General features: G+C 40.5%; 1 protein-coding gene and 1 long non-coding RNA gene across 2 annotated transcripts in view; both read right to left on the bottom strand.

Moving 5' to 3' along the window:
* Nucleotides 1-1113: 1113 nt before the first annotated feature.
* Nucleotides 1114-5090, bottom strand: LOC134438800 (uncharacterized). The gene is made up of 3 exons (XR_010032665.1): nucleotides 4029-5090; nucleotides 3014-3090; nucleotides 1114-2582 (listed from the first exon to the last, which is right to left on the bottom strand). It is a non-coding gene; the product is annotated as an uncharacterized LOC134438800 (long non-coding RNA).
* Nucleotides 5091-15595: 10505 nt separating this feature from the next.
* The window catches only part of LOC134439282 (NLR family CARD domain-containing protein 3-like), a 12531-nt gene continuing 9571 nt past the window's right edge, over nucleotides 15596-18555 (bottom strand). Inside the window, exons 6-7 of the mRNA XM_063189186.1 lie at nucleotides 16009-16129; nucleotides 15596-15602 (exon numbers count right to left, since the gene is read on the bottom strand). Of these exons, the coding sequence (XP_063045256.1) occupies nucleotides 15596-15602; nucleotides 16009-16129 (128 nt within the window). The remainder of the gene's footprint in view (nucleotides 15603-16008; nucleotides 16130-18555) is intronic.

Genomic DNA, 18555 nt, shown 5'->3' with positions numbered 1-18555 from the left:
TCATTACCTCTGCCACATAATATGTGATTGAGTTTTGCAGTCTGTCTGTTTGTTCATCGCTGGGTGCACAGCTTGCCACTAAGGGGCGCCAAATCCTTACTTATTGCTGGAGACGCTACCACAAGGAGAGGATGGGAGGTGATGTCTTCTAAAAGGGCTGTGGTTAAGTAGCCTAAGCAATCAGCTGGTGCAACCCACTGTCTTAACACTGCCTCAAAATATCAGTTCTTGCAAGGCACGATTTACATGGTGAAATTAATGACATGTTGAGGCCAACAAGGCTTTATTTTATCAGTTAGAGGGACACTGTGCAGGAAATGGTCAAAAAGGGTACTGCAACTATGCTGCTCATTGTAACTGGGTTGCCTATTGCCAAATTTGATCTTTTCATGATAGTTTACTAAATAATAAACTCAGATTTTCTGTTATGGCCCAAGTACAGTCCTTTTTGCAGCTAAAAATGGCTATTTCTGGAAATTCAAAATGGCGGACAATGATGGAGGAGATCCCCCTTTGTATGTATGAAAACTGCAATTTTTCCAGTCATAATGAATACTTAGAATTTGATGGTGGTGGTAAGTATTCATGAAAAAGGTGACATTAGTGAATGAGTAGCATGAATTCTGGAAATAAACAACTATAAATCTTGCAGTGTCCCTTTAATGACAGAGGTTTTTAAAAAAAAAAAACACACACACACACACCTTGCTTTCTGATCAGGCCTAGCCTAGAGAGAGAGAGTTTCCCTATTGCCAAGGCGGCCACCTTGACCTGAAAAGATAAAGATTCCCTGTTGTTAACGTAGGCCTAATTTCTAAAGATAGATATAGATACATATGCATGCCTGGTTTTAAATTAACAACCGGTCAAATGCTGGTGATAATTCAGGTTCTTAATTCATTCGGCAGTTATATTTTCTTTGTTTTGTTTTTACTTTGTTAGTTTTTGCCTAGGCTACTGCTTAAACACTTAAGGCTGATGACCAAAGTAGCATATTGTTCAGTTGTTGGTACTATAACACATGCTGCTTTACCTTAATCAAAAGTCTAGCATTACACTTTCATACCAGCTTTGCAAAGCACTTGTTCCTTTACGCAACACACACACTCCGGCTGTCTGCACACCATTTTATACACAAGACACTTTGTTCAAAAGTAAATTCTCAGAGTGTCATTGTGAAAACACGTCTGTTAAAAAAAACAAAACGCACTGGATGTATGACGAGATTTAGACACAGACAATAAAACACATGCACTGTTTTCAACCATTTGATGATCTGGCTATTAGGCCCATGTCCCCCGGCGCTGTTGAGTTTCAGCAACTTCTGAATGTGTGCTCTGAGTATGGGGTTGAGTTTGATGTAGGCCTACAGTACAATGCAAAAAAGTGTTATGTTCAGGATCTTAAGTCTTTCCAACGTTTTACCTGTCAGGGCAATCACTGTGTGTCAAGCAGTACAAAATATCTTGGGCATAGTATCGCTGACAAGTTGGAAGATGATGCTGACATGTAGGCCTACAGACAGGGACAAGTGTAGTGTATGCCAAACATGTTTGTAAGATTTCAAGAAGGTTACACAGGCCTGCACAAATAGTCAAAATGTCATCAACATGTTTTAATCAACCTGGAATTACATTACTCAAAATTTTGAAGCATTTTAACCTTCTTATTGCACGTTCAACATGAATTCGGACATTGGCGAGACGGCGGGTTCCTGTGACTTCATGTTCTGATAGTTGTGTACATCCACGTGTAAATGCTGGAATAGCCAATGTCACTCCTGGAGGAAGAACATCTCCAATTGTGAATCCCCGGTCTGTCAAAATCTGATCACCAGAAATCCACAGTTTAAGATAAAAGTGTCACTAGCTCTGCCACCAAACAGTTTTGACACATACATCACAAAACCATTGGGGGCTATGCAATAGAGGACTTTGTAGGTGTTGTGATGCTTATAGTTGCTGTATGTTTTTGCTCTTTTCCCCAAGTTCTTTGGTCTTTGGACAAATATTTCAGTGCAATCTATGATGCATGTTGCATTGGGATAGTGTTCAAGAAAACTTGAGGGTCTTACTCTATTCAGAGTGTCTCGAGGGAGCCAAAAAATAAGATTTTCCCTTGTGAAATTGGCAAGTGTTGCTCTCCACATTGCGGACATATCACAGGCTGTAGCCAAGCCGAAGCCTCATTAGGACCAGCACTTAGCTGTTCATGGACTGGTAATTTGAACGTCTTCGACTGTGGAAGAAAGCCAATGATGGTGTTCAAAAGTTGCCAAAAGCTGATGATGTCTAGTCCAGTGTAAAGTTTTGACACTTTATCATCCATGTCATGATCTGACAGTGATGGTGTAGGATCGGTTTGTGTGCTTGCATCTTTTGTTGACTTCATCGAACAACAATCATGATCACTACGCTCTGGCCACTGAGTGCCAACATCACATTGGTGTGGAGACAGACTATCCTCCAAGCTATGCCCTACTTCGGTGTCAGAATCTGTCACAGGAGGCTCATCACATGGTCTCTCTGTTGGGGGCTGGAGACATCTCCTCTTTGGGGTGGTCTTCCACATGACGGTGCTTTCTGAGAATAAATATAAGAAGGAACAAAAAACACCAACAGCTTTTAAAAACAGTTAATTACAACGCCACTGTCCTACAGAACACTTTAAATCTCACTTCACATTGCTTTATATTACAATTAGCAGATGTAAACTCTTGCATGGAATAATAAGACACAAGTGTTGAAAGGCAATTTAGGTACATAAAAGCAGTGGCTTAAGGAGAGAAAGCATAACAACTAAGAGTCAAGAACTAAGTTAAGAAAATGTGTGTGTGTGTTTTTTTTTATTTTTTTATTTTAATTTTTATTTTAGCCTAGATTAAAAAGTAGTGGCAGATGGGAGAGAGTCTAACGTCTGGAGGCAAATCGCTCCAAAAGTACTTTAACAACATATGGTTAAGGTAATTAAGAAAAAAGCACTTAAGTTATTTGTTATATACATGTAAACTTACACTATATTCATATCCCATATTATGGGATATGGGTGTTCCTGCGTTGGTCTGCCGTCAGGGAAGTGTACTCCACACACCTAAGGAGGGTGGGAATAAGATGAGATAAAAAAAATATATAATTGGCTGTTACACATGAAACAGAAAATTATCTTTGCCATGGCTGCAGTCATTCTCACAGACATTAGACAAAATACAGGACAAAGCAAGACATGTACACTGAGGTTGGATAGCGAAAATTATCTTTTGTTGAGGAAGGGTTATTTTCATGGGTGTAATTTTCAGTCTGGGTGTTGGGGGACATGTCCATAGGCCTACCACTTTTGAGATGAACCTAGCTTGTCCCCACCACTTTATTTCCAATAGAATGGCAAACATTATTACAAATACAAACATGCTGGTCGATTTATGAGATGAAAATAAAATTGGGGTAGGTTATGGACAAAACAAAAGCTACCAAAACCTAGCCTGACTTCTTATTAAAGTCAGTCACACAACCTGGCTAGCTTTGCCAAAACTCCGCTAGCATAACAAAAGAATTAGCTAAATTGCCAGGGTCACATTTCCATTTCAAAGGGCACACATACACAAATAATCGTAAATAAACACAGAAATGTACCATGGCACACAGCACAGATAACCATGGGGCTCATGGTGCTACCAAAACCTAGCCTGACTTCTTATTAAAGTCAGTGTAACCTGGCTAGCCTTGCCAAAACTCCGCTAGCATAACAAAATAATTAGCTAAGTTGCCAGGGTCACATTTTCATTTCAAAGGGCACACATACACAAATAATCGAAAATAAGCACACAAATGTACCATGACACACAGCACAGATAACCATGGGGCTCATGGTGCTCTTCCCAATCCTGGGGAAACTTAGGTATTAATGAAAGAATGCTAAATAATAGTAACTAGCGTTAGCTAGCCAAGCTAAATAATTGTTGCCACCAGTTTACATAGACACTGGCTTACAATACTTAACTACACTAACCACCTAGAAATAAAAATACATACCCTTGAATACTTGTTTGGGGGCAAAGTCCTTTCGGTGTACGTTTTTAATCCACATCTTGCGAATGTCTTCATCCTCAGCACGGCCGGGGAAGCGGTGTACACCGTAGGGCACACAACATGGAGATTCCCTGATTGACGCTCCCAACGCAGGACGCTCCCCTGTCGGCTCGCTCCCACTAGCCAGACTATCGGTCCACCGCCATACAACGGAGCTAGTTATCTTTTTGATGTTAGTTTTTTGTTTCTAACCCTAACCCTAACCCTAACCTTGACCCTAAACCTAACCCTAACCCTAAATTGCTTGTATGTGGCAGTGTATGATAATACGTGAAATATAATCGGGTGGGACTACACGTCCGGGACTGATAGAAACACCTGGGACTGCACGTCCGGGAGCGATCTCAGTTGGGAGTGTCCATCTACCACCGCAACATGGACAATCCTCTTTAAACTGTGGACTATGAAGCGCACATACGCTCTTTTTCCTCATTTTTAGCTTTCTGCTGTTATTGTTACATCCGATTACGGCACACGTTAGTCCAGATCCAGACATATTTGTACAAAGATGATGTGAAAGTCAGTAACTTCATACGCTTCCGAGTTTACGTCAGGGAGCACTTCAGTAATGGCTCTACTTCCAGTTATTTATACAGATCTATGGTGGCTTCGCACTAGTAGCCTGCTCTGCGTAATAGAAGCGCAATGTCTTCAACCTTACGCTCGAACGCCGGCTGATGTGATTGGCTGAGCACATTTGTGTGTCAAATACCGTCAGGACAGTCTCAAAAATCCACACACAAATACAATGGAAGTCACAAATATGTATAGGGCTTGCGAATATATGTAGACCGGTTTGCAAATTAATAGAACTGCGCTGGCATTTGTGAATGGGGTTACATTCATTTGTGCATCATGAATTATATTTGTGAATGTTGTTACATTTGTTTGTGGATCATGAAATGTATGAATTATATTTGCGAATGTTATTACATTTGTTTGTGGATCACGAAATATATTGGTGAGTGGTGTGACATTCATTTCTTAATAATGATACTGATCTCTCTCCATACACCTCACTGGTCAAAACAAGACACACACACACACACCTTCACTCCCTACGCAGGATGAGAAGAGCTGACGACTTGACACACTTCTGCTAATACTCTGAGTTTGAATTTATTGGTGTGGGGCGGAATGCCATTGCAATCCTCTTTGCGATGCTTGTTTAGTTTCTTAGGGAATTGACAATATAACACTGTCCGATCCGTTTCTCAATTCTGATTGGCTGATAGCCGTGGTCAATCTAGCTTAAATCTACACCTTTCACCTGAATATTCTATGCGCATCTAAATTAGACCCAGCGCATCTACGTTGGTAATGAGAATATGTTGCAGTTGGGGTAGAGAGTCTGCAAGAAGAGCACATCTTTGCACCATCTGTCAATGATCAATTATCAATTGAGCATAACCCACGGCCTCTCGTGGCTTATTGTTTAAATCAAGTGCACTTCATACAATTATAACACTTTGTTTGTAAATGTAATGTAACATATAGACAACCTAAAACATCTCTCACCTGTCTGTGTGTCAGTGGCACCTGACCCATCAGCCATCAGATAAGACTGACTGTATTATATTGGCCTCATCATCTCTGGCTTTCTTGTTAGCTGTACTCTGCTGATCAAAGTACACATCTACTGACGGCCTCGTTTCTACACATCTACTGACGACCTCATTTCTACACATCTACTGACGGCATTGTTTCTACACATCTACTGACGGCCTCGTTTATACACATCTACTGACGGGCCCGTTGATACAAGTATGGCCAACTGTACTGAGAGAAATCATATGCATGTCAAGCATTCACAACAAGATGTTACTGTAAGATGCTGTTAGAATGGTTAAAATCTGTGATTCAGTTGGTAGAAACTCACCACGACTGATTTTTACTTCTGTCTACCGATGTCACGTTACAATGTCTACCAGGAAATGATTGGCCATATCCATTACTTCATTTAACATTAATTGACAAATGTTTTAACGTTTGAAATATTCAAAGAGTAACTCACAACTTTGTTGAAAGACTTGTTGTTCAGATGAGCTGAAGTCGATGTTTAATCCGTTTAAATAAACCCTTCTTTTTGTATGAGCAGTTGTGCCTTCTCTCTCTCTTCCAGTTCCAAGGGCTCAAGTTTGCACGCAATGTAATCCACACCCTTGTCATAAAATATCTGTTAATATTCAATTTACTGTCATAAAGCATGTCCATTTCCTCATGTATCAAGTTGAACATGAATTGTGCATGATAAGCAGTCTACAGTAGGTTCCCAATAACAACATTAGTTACACTATAGCCTTAGACGTGAAATAACACAAGTATTAGTATTATTATGTATACAGCTATTCATGGCATGCACAGTGCTGTCACTCGCGCGCGCGCGTGTGTGTGTATGTTTAGTGTGTGTTTGTGTGTGTGTGTGTGTGTGTGTTCACTTTCAACTAGAACTTTCTGTTATACTAATCACATAGCTTTCTCCTCATTTTTAAATTTAATTGTACAACATAACCATATACATGTAGGTAGCAGTCTATGTTTGTGCACCATAACAATATACAGTACTTTATAGGTACTGTAGCAGTCTATGTCTGTATGTGAAGAGTTCAGATGCAAAACCCCCTAAGTGCCATTTCAGAAAATAATCTTAATTCATTTTTATTAAATACAAAGCTATCAAAATTGCATATTTTTCTATTCTATTTATGTATTATAACTATTTATATGTATTATCAAGTACATGAACCTAAACCAAACCAACAACTGGATTCTCTAAAAATATAGAAGTGCAGCTCTTCAGAAATGGAGTTAGGGGTTTTTGCATCTGAACTCTTCATGTCTTGAGGACATTCTGGCAGTAAACAGGTGGAGAGCTCTCATTCACCACAGATATATAATGCATCCAAAACATACACCACACAGACATTATGCTATTTCTTTTTATATACCACAGTTATAAAGCATCCAAAACATATACCCAGACAATATGCTATTTATTTCATGTCCTTGAAAAAAACACCTGTGTTGTTTGTCTGTGGTCATGGAGGCCATTTGTGTTGTCTGTCTGTGGCCACCCTCACATTATACTATTTATTTTTATTTACCACAGTTAAAAAGCATTCAAAACATACACCTTGACAATATGCTATTTATTTTATTTATCACAGATAGGCCTATATTGCATCCAAAACATACACCCAGACAATATGCAGTCATGGGTGAGCGGTTAGGGCGTCAGACTTGCATCCCAGAGGTTGCCGGTTCGACTCCCGACCCGCCAGGTTGGTGGGGGGAGTAATCAACCAGTGCTCTCCCCCATCCTCCTCCATGACTGAGGTACCCTGAGCATGGTATCGTCCCACCGCACTGCTCCCCATGGGGCGCCACTGAGGGCTGCCCCCTTGCACGGGTGAGGCATAAATGCAATTTCATTGTGTGCAGTGTGCAGTGTTCACTTGTGTGCTGTGGAGTGCTGTGTCACAATGACAATGGGAGTTGGAGTTTCCCAATGGGCTTTCACTTTCACTTTCACTTATTTCATGTACGTGAAAAACAAATGCAGACTTGTGTTGTCTGTATGTGGTCATGGAGGCCATTTGTGTTGTCTGTCTGTGGTCACCCTGACATTATGCTTTTTATTTTATTCACCACAGTTCTAAAGCATCCAAAATATACACCCAGACAATATTCTATTTATTTTATGTACGTGAAAAGCAAACGCAAACTGTCTGTCTGTGGACATGGAGGCCATTTGTGTTGTCTGTTGACATAGAGGTCATTTGTGATGTCTGTCTGTGGTCACCCTGACATTATGCTGTTATATGTATTTTATTAACCACAGTTATAATGCATCCAAAACATACACCAACCAAACAATTTGCTTTTTATTTTATTTACCATAGTTCTAAAGCATCCAAGCATACACCCAGACAATATGTATTACTTTATGTACGTGAAAAACAAATTAATTGTGTGTTTTTAAAAAAAAAAGATATTTTTATGGGCTTTTTTGTCTTTATTTCAGATAGGACAGTGAAGAGCGTCAGGAAGCGAATGTGGAGAGAGAGACGGGGTAGGGATAACAACTGACCCGGTCCGGATTCGAACCCTGGGTGCAACCCTTGGGCATGCAAGCCCAAATGTGGGGGGCTTTGCATTGTGTTATTTGTCCGTGTACATGGAGGCCATTTGTGTTGTCTGTGGTCATGGAGACCATTTGTGTTGTCTGTCTGTGGTCATGGAGGCCATTTGTGTTGTCTGTTGACATGGAGGCCATTTGTGTTGTCTGTCTGTCTGTTGACATGGAGGCCATTTGTGTTGTCTGTGGACATGGAGGCCATTTGTGTTGTCTGTGGTGCTGTGGACATGTGTGCTAGCCTATATGTCTGGGGCGTTATGGTTCATTATGGCCTCATGCAGCAGGAACTGCTCCACACTGTAGCACCATCTGGATCAGCAGGTTAATGGAACAAGACCCCCATTGGCTGGATTGATAAACAGGTAATCATAACAGTTGTTCTTTACTGTAGTGAGATTTTAATAGATGTTGAGCTGAACATACTTGAACATGGAAAAGGTACAGTATGAGAAATACAAAAAACACCACTTGAATTTGATCGCATTGAATTTCTCAGAGCAATAATGATTGGCAGCAGTTGCCACAGACCATTTAATCAGAAGAGATACTTTATTTCCCCTTAGATACATAGGATTGGATTAAATAGAGTATAATAGAAAGCCTTTTATTCCACTATATTCATAGATAATGAGGATTACACATTAGTACAGCGAGACGGAGAGGTGGGTTTGTGTTTGCAGTGAGGTGCTGCCCTCTGCTGGATGGAAATAACATTTGTGAATCCACAGGCCTACAGGCTCACACAATCATACATTTCCACAGCCCACAGCATCTTAAATGGTATCTTCTTCATTACTGTACACTTTCATGAATGAGTGTCAACACTTTAGGAGACATAAATAAATAATAGCATTATACCATCATGTGTTATATTAAATAAGAACATTATACCAGCATGTATAGGTGTTATATTAAATAAGAAGTGTTATATTAAATTAGAACATTATATCATCATGTATAAGTGTTATGGTCTCATCTGCACCCCACAGTATTACATTACATTACACTACACTGGCGCTTTTACAGTATTTTAAATAAGAACATTAAACCTGTACCGTGCCATATGGCTTGTGTCATATGTTTTTTGTAATAGCTTTTATTTGGACATTCACCGTGGTGTGTCACCTGAGGGTAGGGTAGGATTTAGTTTAGTATCTAGGCACCTGTGCAATTGTTCGCTGGCAGGGAGATGGGCAGGTATGGGAGAGTGATCTTACTTAACTGGAAGCACTGCTCTTTACACACTATTGCACTTAACTCTCATCGCCTGGGCACTGCACGGAACCTGCATGAAGCTGCCCCCCCCCCCCCCCCCCCTCCGACCCCAAATGCTGAAATAACACTGCAGATTGTATGTGCTATGTTTGTGCCGAATAGTGCTGTAAAAAAAAGTGCTATTACGGCTTTTCAGTCATAAATATTCAAATACTCATACTTTTAATACGTTTTTCTGATCTGTGACGTCACGCAACCCCCCTCCACGTCCAAATTTCTCCAAAGCAGTCGTGGACAAAGTAAAAGTAAAAAAGGAAACACAGTTTCTTTCCGACACAGGTAACTTATCTGAGTAAAGACCAATGTACTTGTCTTACGATAAGCTAATTCGGCACATGTTGGGTTGAGTTTGTGGTGGGTCCTTGTTAGGTTTTTATTGTTTTTCAGTAATAACAAAGTCTATCTCAATTGGTAGGTAAAACTGAGTAAACAGTGTTGTAACTGAGTAAACAGCTATGTAATATCATGTGCTACTGTTGTAATTACACCACGAAAGTACTTTTACTTTTACTTTGTCCACCACTGTTCTAAAGTAGTCTAAAAAGGCAATTTGTTTGTGCTCATTTGCGCTGTGAAAACTAACGCTTCAATCACTTGTGTTGAAAGGTTACAGCCGTTTTATGTTATTATTATGCTATTCATTCATGTAGGTCTGCACGGAGGCTGTCCCATCTTTTGTATTGCTCATTAACTTTGAATAACGAATAAAGGACAACAAAGAAGAGTCAAGTGTTTGTGTTCAAAGTTCAAGAGAGTCCTTGTGCACAAGCCCTCAGTAATGCAGGTGCAGGTGTGAGGCAGGAGAAGGTGAATCAATGAGTTCGCTCCAAAAAACAAAGTAAAGAAAAGTAAGCAGTGTGCGATGTCTCTTGAATTTTGTTCAAGTGTTTGTGTGTCAGCATCAGTACTCCCAACCGTGCCTCACGGTGGCACTTAGCTAGTAGCCACTAGAAGATGACATTTTTCGGGAATTCCCATGGGAGTCAAAATTCAAAGATGAACGGGAGCGGGCAGGAGCGGGAATTATGATTTTGAATTTGAGTGGGAGTGGGCAGGATTGGGAAACATTCTTTTCAGGAGTGGACGGGATGGGATTTGTTTCCTTTACTCCAGTCCGGGATGCAATTTTTTTTCTGGGCCCGTGATGGGACGGGAGTGAAAATCGACTCCCATGTCATGCTCTAGTAGCCACCATCATCGTGTATAGGTGTTGCGGTCTCTTCTATATTATGCTTTAATGAATACACACATTAAGAGACTCAGAAACTGTAACATTGTCACCCTGCATGTGTGTTATGTCCTCATACAGTATATCTTAAATGAGAACATTATGCTATGATTATGTCCTCAATTTTAAATCGCTTTGGGTAAAAGAATCTGCCAAACGTAATGTAAAATACAGTAATGTAATGTAACATTATACCTTCATGAATAAGTGTCAACACAAATTAGGAGACTCAGAAACAGTAGCACCTTCTATGATGTCCTCAATTCTAGTTCGATCTGGATAAAAGCATCTGTCTAATGTAATATAATATAATGTAAGGTAATGTAATACATCCATGAACAAGTGTCAACACACATTAGGAGACATAAGTAGAGACAGTTGCATCTTCTCCCTGCATGTGTGTTATGGCCTCTTCTATACAAAAGAGCCAACAACTAAAACATCACTATTACACTTGTATGTATTCATCACACAATCTCATGCATGCAACACTGCATGGAACAGTAGTAATGACTGAGACAGTATTGGCAGAATAGATTCTTTATTCATCCTGGTAGCGAAGGGGAGTAGAGTTGCCCAGCCGGGACTTGAACCCAGACCTTCTGGGGTAGTAAACTGGGGCTCTGACTGCTCATTGGTGTGACAGTCATAACACACCCAAAACCCTAGTGATGGTCACTCCATCACAATTCCTAAGTAAATCATTCAGTTAGAAGGTAATTTGTACCTGAATATACACCCACCGACTCCTTTATTAGGTACATCTCTTTAATGCTGGGTTGGACCCCCTTTTGCCTACACAACTGCCTTAACGGCCTGCAACAGTACTCGGGTAGACTATGGCATTCCAACAAAGATCAATTGGTGCTATGGGCCCAAATTGTGGCCAGAAAATATCAAGAGTGTTGCAGTAGAAATCAAGACTCATCAGACCAGGCAACACTTTTCTGATCTTCTAGTGTCGTTTATGGTGAGCTTGTGTAAATTGTTGCTTAATTTTCTTGTTCTTAGCTGACAGGAGTGGCAACTGCTGCTGTAGCCCATCTGCCTCAAGATTTGATGTGCCATGCATTCAGATATAGTCCTCGGCCGCAACGACTGGTTATTTGACTTAATGTTGCCTTAGTATCAGCTTGAACCAGTCATGCCATTCTCCTCTGACCTCTGGCATCAACAAGGCATTTCTGCACACAGAATGGCCGCTCACTGTGTACATTTTTTCTTTTTCGGACCATTCCCTGTAAACCCTACAGATGGTTGTGTGTGAATATCCCAGTGGATACTCAAACCAAGCCCCTCTGGCACCTACAGCCATGCAATGTTCAAAGTAATTTAAATAACCTTTCTTACCCATTCTGATGCTTGGTTTGAACTGCATCAGATCATCTCGACTATATCTATATATATAAATGCATTGAGTTGCCACCATGTGATTGGCTGATCAGAAATTTGTGTCACTGAACAGTTGGTAAGGCATGCCTAATAAAGTAGCCAGTGAGAGTAGCTAAAAGCACATTTGCACCTGCAGTCCATTAGCAGGTGAGAGAAATCAAATTCTAGGTACACCTTAAAAAATGTAAAAATATTACACTCTATATGAAATCATATTTACACAAATTGCACACAGTATAAGCACAAACTTGTTAACATCTTTTCTTAAACTGTACAAATATTAGGCATGATATAGCCTAAAGCTGTTCCCTGTGTGAAGCTGGGAAGGTATCCATAGGGCCTTTTCTACTAGCCCTGTTAGAACGGGGCTGCGCACTGCTGGGGCGTGATTTCGTTTTCTTTTTGCATTTACTCCTCCCATACACATCCATCATCAGCTCAAATAGGGCTCAAACAGGGGCGATTATAGAATCGCGAAAGACGTGGTTCGAGGCGTGCGGAGCTTAGTTCCACTTGGCTACATATTGCCTGTGTTAGGATTTACCGGAATGTGCAAACACCTATCCCCACCCACGCACTTTAAAAATCAACATCGCTTTTCTGTCTGCAGTTTTTACAGTAGAGTAGACATAGAACATTTGGTCAAGCAATTATCATGTTCTTTAAAGTAGGCTTACTCCAGTCCTTGGCCAAGGAGTTGCCAAGGAATTGTTTTTTGTGCTGACAGCATTAGCTACCGACCGATTAAAATATAGTCTATTATTAGCCTAGCCTAATTTTATTTTAAAATCACGCTATTTCCATGTGGGAAGCTCCACGCCTCCTGCTCGTAAGGAGCCGTTTTTACGGGAGAAATACAGAACATGCACCATGCAAAAATAGGGCACACTAAAATAGCCTTTTCCTTTTCATTGCACATATTTTCATAAACGAACCTGCAGACGGATGGCGAGTTTGCTGTTATCAAATTAAATGTAAAAATGAAAATTTAGACTGAAAAAGACAACACAGCACAGCGGACGCTGGCGTGGGGTGGTCTGCTTCAACATGTATCCTTTTACTGTAAACTGAAGACGGACATACCCATCGTAGTAACTAGCACTTCAGGTAATGGTAGTAGTGGTAAAGAGAAGTCTTCCAGGTGTTTTTCCATGAAAAGAGCCTTGTGTTGGGGACGTGCAAATGTATTTAGACCGTCGGTTTAACTCGAGGAACAAAGAACACAGCCGTGACAAAAAATATTTCCTCTCTATCCGGCTGGAGAATAACGCCATTGTTTACTTGAAGTAGCGGCCGCTTAAAGTTAAATAACTTTGGATTGAAAGAACACGTGCCGTGAAAACCTGTAAAAAGCTAAGATTCGCAGCTTTCGAACAAGCCCTAATACATTTCTGTAGGAGAAGGAGATCGCTGGTTATATAGGCCTATATATCGTTTAGATTAGGACTCTTTAGCTTAGAGCAGTGTTTCCCAACCACTGTGCCGCGGCACACTAGTGTGCCGTGAGAGATCGTCAGGTGTGCCGTGGAAAATTCTTGGGGATTTTTTTTTTTTTTTTTTTAATTCACCGTTATTATCAGCAAATAATGCCTTTGCCATTTTCTAGTAGCCTAGTGTCTGCTGTTGACTGGCGTCCTAAGCATCCTTATCACTAGGTGGCAGCAGGTAGCGAATTGCATTGATGTATCTTCAATAGCCCTAACAAAAAACGTCCATCAGCTGCTAGTCAAAACAATCCTCCAGACGTGACTGATAGTTAACTTTGCTAGCGCTGTTTCTTCATTAATTAGGTCAGAAAACCACAATCCTACCCTGAAACAGATTTGTGTTTTGCCTACAACCTTACTGAAAAGTTAAACGAGTGAGGTGGTGGCATGATTGAGCACACAACGTAGTTTGTTGGTCCGCGTGCTGTCGAGTGTGAGGATGCCGAGACCCTTCAAGCCAGACTATCCAAATGCCGGTAAGCATAATATAGCCCGGTTTTAGGGAAAGGGGAAAGCGATTACCTCCTGTTACCTCGCGGGGAAACTTGCACCTTTGTCACAAACACCCCTGGCACAATTTCCAATAAGTTTTTAATAATAATATGACCGTAATATTTTGCATTTGAAAACATGAGATTTCCGCTTTGAGTTCATGGAGCGCTGTCAAACTGTCCAACTTCTTCTGACCACCGACCTCGTCCTGTTGCAGCGCTGTGATTGTGGTCAAGCATTTTAGGGCGGGCCTTAGCCAAAGGTGAAAGACTCATAGGTTTCACATTAAGATTAAGTGAGTAAAATATAGGCACCCAGAGATTGATATTTGTACATATGCATCTTCAGTGAAATATAAATGTTGCTACTGTCAGAATAAGCATTATTTCTATTTTCTGTATTCCTGCTAATAGAATGCTTTTGGACAGAATAACAATTTGTAAATTGTAGGCCTACTCTGAAGTTTATTTTCCTGGTGAACCAGAAGCTATGTGTTGACGCCCAGGGGGCTGGGCTACACAAACCTTCTGGTGCACCTGTGATTCGCTCTCCTCCTCCGTTTACGAAATAAACGGGGCAGCTCGACGAATCAGGACCGTAGGGAGGGATTTCAGTGGGTATGACGTTTATCGAACGCAACACCCTCCCCCAGGGTAGTTCGGCTGTGCCCGCCCCCTCCCTGAATCACAACAGTAATGGCGGCGTGCGAGGAGTTATCATGCGTCGGGATGGAAGCAGCAATTTCAGCGGTGTTATCCAAAATACCTCAAGTTGATTTTCTAAAGGACGTTGTTCTGTTTTGGTTCCCGACCTGGCAGCGCTTACGTGACGACACGTCCTACGTCACAAAGCTTCAACGTGAGTGGTCGAAGTGTCATGTCATTCATATGAGGTTGCTCCAACCGCGTGCAAGCATCTTTTGACTAAACCCCGCCTGCGGAGACGCGTGAAAGGGCAGTGTGCCAGTAGCCTGTTACTTACAGGCTACTGGTTCACCAGGAAAGAAGTTTATAGCTTCTTTAAGAAGTGAACATTAAGCACTTTTTATTTGAAAGAGGAAATATAAAATATGACTAAAACAATACAGTTTTGTGTTTATTTGATTGCTATTCAAGACACTTTGTAGCCGCCTATAGGCCTATTAACAATATAGTCATTCTTATCAGAGAATTATTTGTTTTCATTATTTCATCATTTTCGGTTGGTGGTGTGCCGCGAGATTTTTTCAAGGTAAAAAGTGTGCCTTGGCACAAAAAAGGTTGGGAAACACTGGCTTAGAGCACGGTGTTGTCGCAGCTACTTGCAGCAGCTGATCATATGGCCCAGTTATAGTCCCTGTTGTATAGAAATGTGTGCGAGGCAGCACCATCGACCCCCCATCAAGTTTCATGAATATTTATGAAGCCTAGTTGTGTTAGAACAGTTCTGCGGAACCTAATGGGTAAGGTCCTCATGTTTGTGCGCTGCTGGGGAGGGATTTAGAAAGATACTGCTAGGATCACCACCTGTAAAACAAAACACAATAAGCCAACTCATGAATATCACTTTCATTTAAAACATGTGAAGTTTCCATGTGGCTAACACAGCTGCTGTTATTTGCACGTCTACCTGTAGAGTAAAAGACTCAACTAACATGGACACAAAATTGTGAAAATTGGTGGAAACATTTACAATGCTTTATGAAGACATTTTTCAATCCCCCACAACACAGACTATGTCTATACCTAAAGTATGTCTATATGTGCAATGGGAAAGTAAGAAACATAATTTCAATTCTTTGCCTGAAAAGAAATTGACAATAAAATCGACTTGACTTGACTTGATACAGACCCTAATTGGTCAGCCCATGTATTATACTGATATTTGGCCTCTCATAAATCTCATATTGGTTCACCTTTACTCAGTACTTACTTAAGCTGCTGCAGTTTACACTCTGGGTTCCTCTGAAGAGCGAAGAGAGGCTCAAAATCTGATGTCAGCAGTCTATTACAACTCAGGTCCAGCTGTCTGAGACTTGAGCCTGAGCTGAGGGCTGAAACCAGATAGGAACAGCTTTTCCCTGTCAGGTTACACTTCCACAGCCTGGGGAAACATCATGATACCCCAGGTGAAAAACCTATACACTTAAAGTACAAAGTGTACTATTTTCGGCGATTTAAAGTGCGCTTCATTGCACTATTAGTGCGCTGAAGCACTACTAAAGCAGTACTTCAGCACACTTGTAGCACACTGAGGCTGCTAAATTGGCACCGCTTTTGGACAACTTTAAGTGCACTACAAGCATACTTTTGAAAGTATGCTCCAAACACACTTTTCATGCATTCGTATGGCATTAAGAGTGTGCTGGAGCACTCGTCTATGACATTTTATTGTTACTTGAAGTTCAATAAAAGTATATTAACTTCATGCTTCTTTGGACTACATTGGAACACTTCAAGTCTGTAAAAAGTATATCATGTTAAGTATTGTAAATATATTAACAGGTATGTTTGAAGTACGTTTACAGTACACTCCCAAGTACATGAAATAACAAATGCAATACTATAATCCATGCTGTTTGTCAGAGCTTGTACATTATCCACATCCACAGGTCACATCAGTGATGAGCATGCATAGCATGTTTGCCATTGACAGTCATTGCAGGTTCACAGAGATTTCATATACACATATCACTTCAACGCAGTCTTGTTTCATCTTCCTATACTTGAACACTTACTTCCCATCGCTATCCTTATTTTCGTCAAGTACTTCTGTCTTACCTCCCACCATGAGTCAAATGTGAGCCTATAGGCGTATATACCAAAACATATACGTGACCGTCGCAATGACGGCGGGAACATGGTCTTTTCTGTGTTCCACTTAAAATAAAATAAAAAACTATATATACATACATACATATAACAATGAGTAATATTTTCATGCAAACCAAAGATATTCCTTCGAGATAAATGGCTCTCTGTTTGAGAAATTTAGCTCCAAGAAGTGCAGTGCATGATGGGACATGCATGATGGTGCATGATGGGTAAATGCACTTTGTGTAAGCGCACTTTGAAGATATTTGGGTGAAGTACAATCATGGTGCACTTAGAAAAAGTATACTTGCAATATGTTAAAGCGATTTACTTTAAAGCGCACTATAGAAAATCACACTTCGAAGACATTTGGGTGAAGTATAATGATTATGCACTTTAAAAAAGTGCAATTGCAATATGTTATTAAAAATACACTTTTAGTAAGTTCACTATTAGAACACTATTAGTATATTCCTCTAAATACACTTTAGTCAAACATCTTACAAGTCCATTTTAAGAATCAGAATGAAGTCCAGTTGGAGTGCTTCCTGGAACTGTCTAGTTTTTTAAGATGGTGCTCTTTGGTGACAGGCTTGGTTGATTTAAAAAAAAGTTTTTGAAATACCAAGGCACTCAGCTTCTTTGTAATTAAAATGCCTTTATTTTGTTGGGCATTGCATGATTAAAATACTTCAACGCGTTTCGGCATGAAGCCTTCGTCAGGAAGTGTGCAGTTTCTTCTGTGACAAACAGACATAATTAAAAGACATCATGAGTGTTCTCAGGTGTGCAGGGTGGGACCAATTAGCCAATGGCTAACCACTCTTTAACAAAGGTGACATAAAAAACAAAGACAACAATATCAATTGTGGGCAGGAGGGGGCCTCATTCTACAGTCTCTACATATATAATAGAGTATTGGACAGCAAAACATAAAAAACATGCATGAAATACATACACTTAAACATTAGTGTTTACAAAAAATGGCAGTATTCCATCTCATCATTTAGACCTGGATATTGAGTAGCTTTTAATTTAAAAATCCAGTAGCTCTCTCGCTGATTTAATTGTTTTAATCTATCACCCCCTCTCATTGTTTGTGGTATATGATCAATACCTATAGCTCTTAAAATAGCTGGGTCACTCCCTCAGCATCAGCAAAAACTGCCTCCATCTCTACATCCCAGCCTGCAGCCCACCCTCCTGCATCCACAACCCAGAGCTCCATGAAGCAGTTCCTCCAGAAATCATTAACTCCAGCAAGACAGAGAGCAATTGATGAGGAGTTGGCCAAGATGGTAGCCAGAGATTTCCAATCCTTTGCCATTGTTGAGGATCTTGGATTTAGGAATTTCAATTGGACTGTGGACAATTCATTGAACAACTCTCTGTTTTTTATGTCTTTATCTGGCCTCACAGCCTGTCTCACGTGGCTAAGGAAAAGTTTGTTAGAAAACTGGCACTTACACCGACACTGTTACAACACACACACACACACACACACACACACACACACACACACACACACACACACACACACACACACACACACACACACACACACACACACACACACACACACACACACACACACACACAATTAGTACACGAACAAAGACAAATGGTTGATGCTGCTATTCTCACAAAGAAATATTATCAATGTTGC

Source organism: Engraulis encrasicolus, chromosome 22, assembly GCF_034702125.1.
Source record: "Engraulis encrasicolus isolate BLACKSEA-1 chromosome 22, IST_EnEncr_1.0, whole genome shotgun sequence".
NCBI lineage: Eukaryota > Metazoa > Chordata > Actinopteri > Clupeiformes > Engraulidae > Engraulis > Engraulis encrasicolus.
The sequence above is the reverse complement of the archived record's forward strand: the minus strand, read 5'-3'. Positions and strand labels throughout refer to the sequence as shown.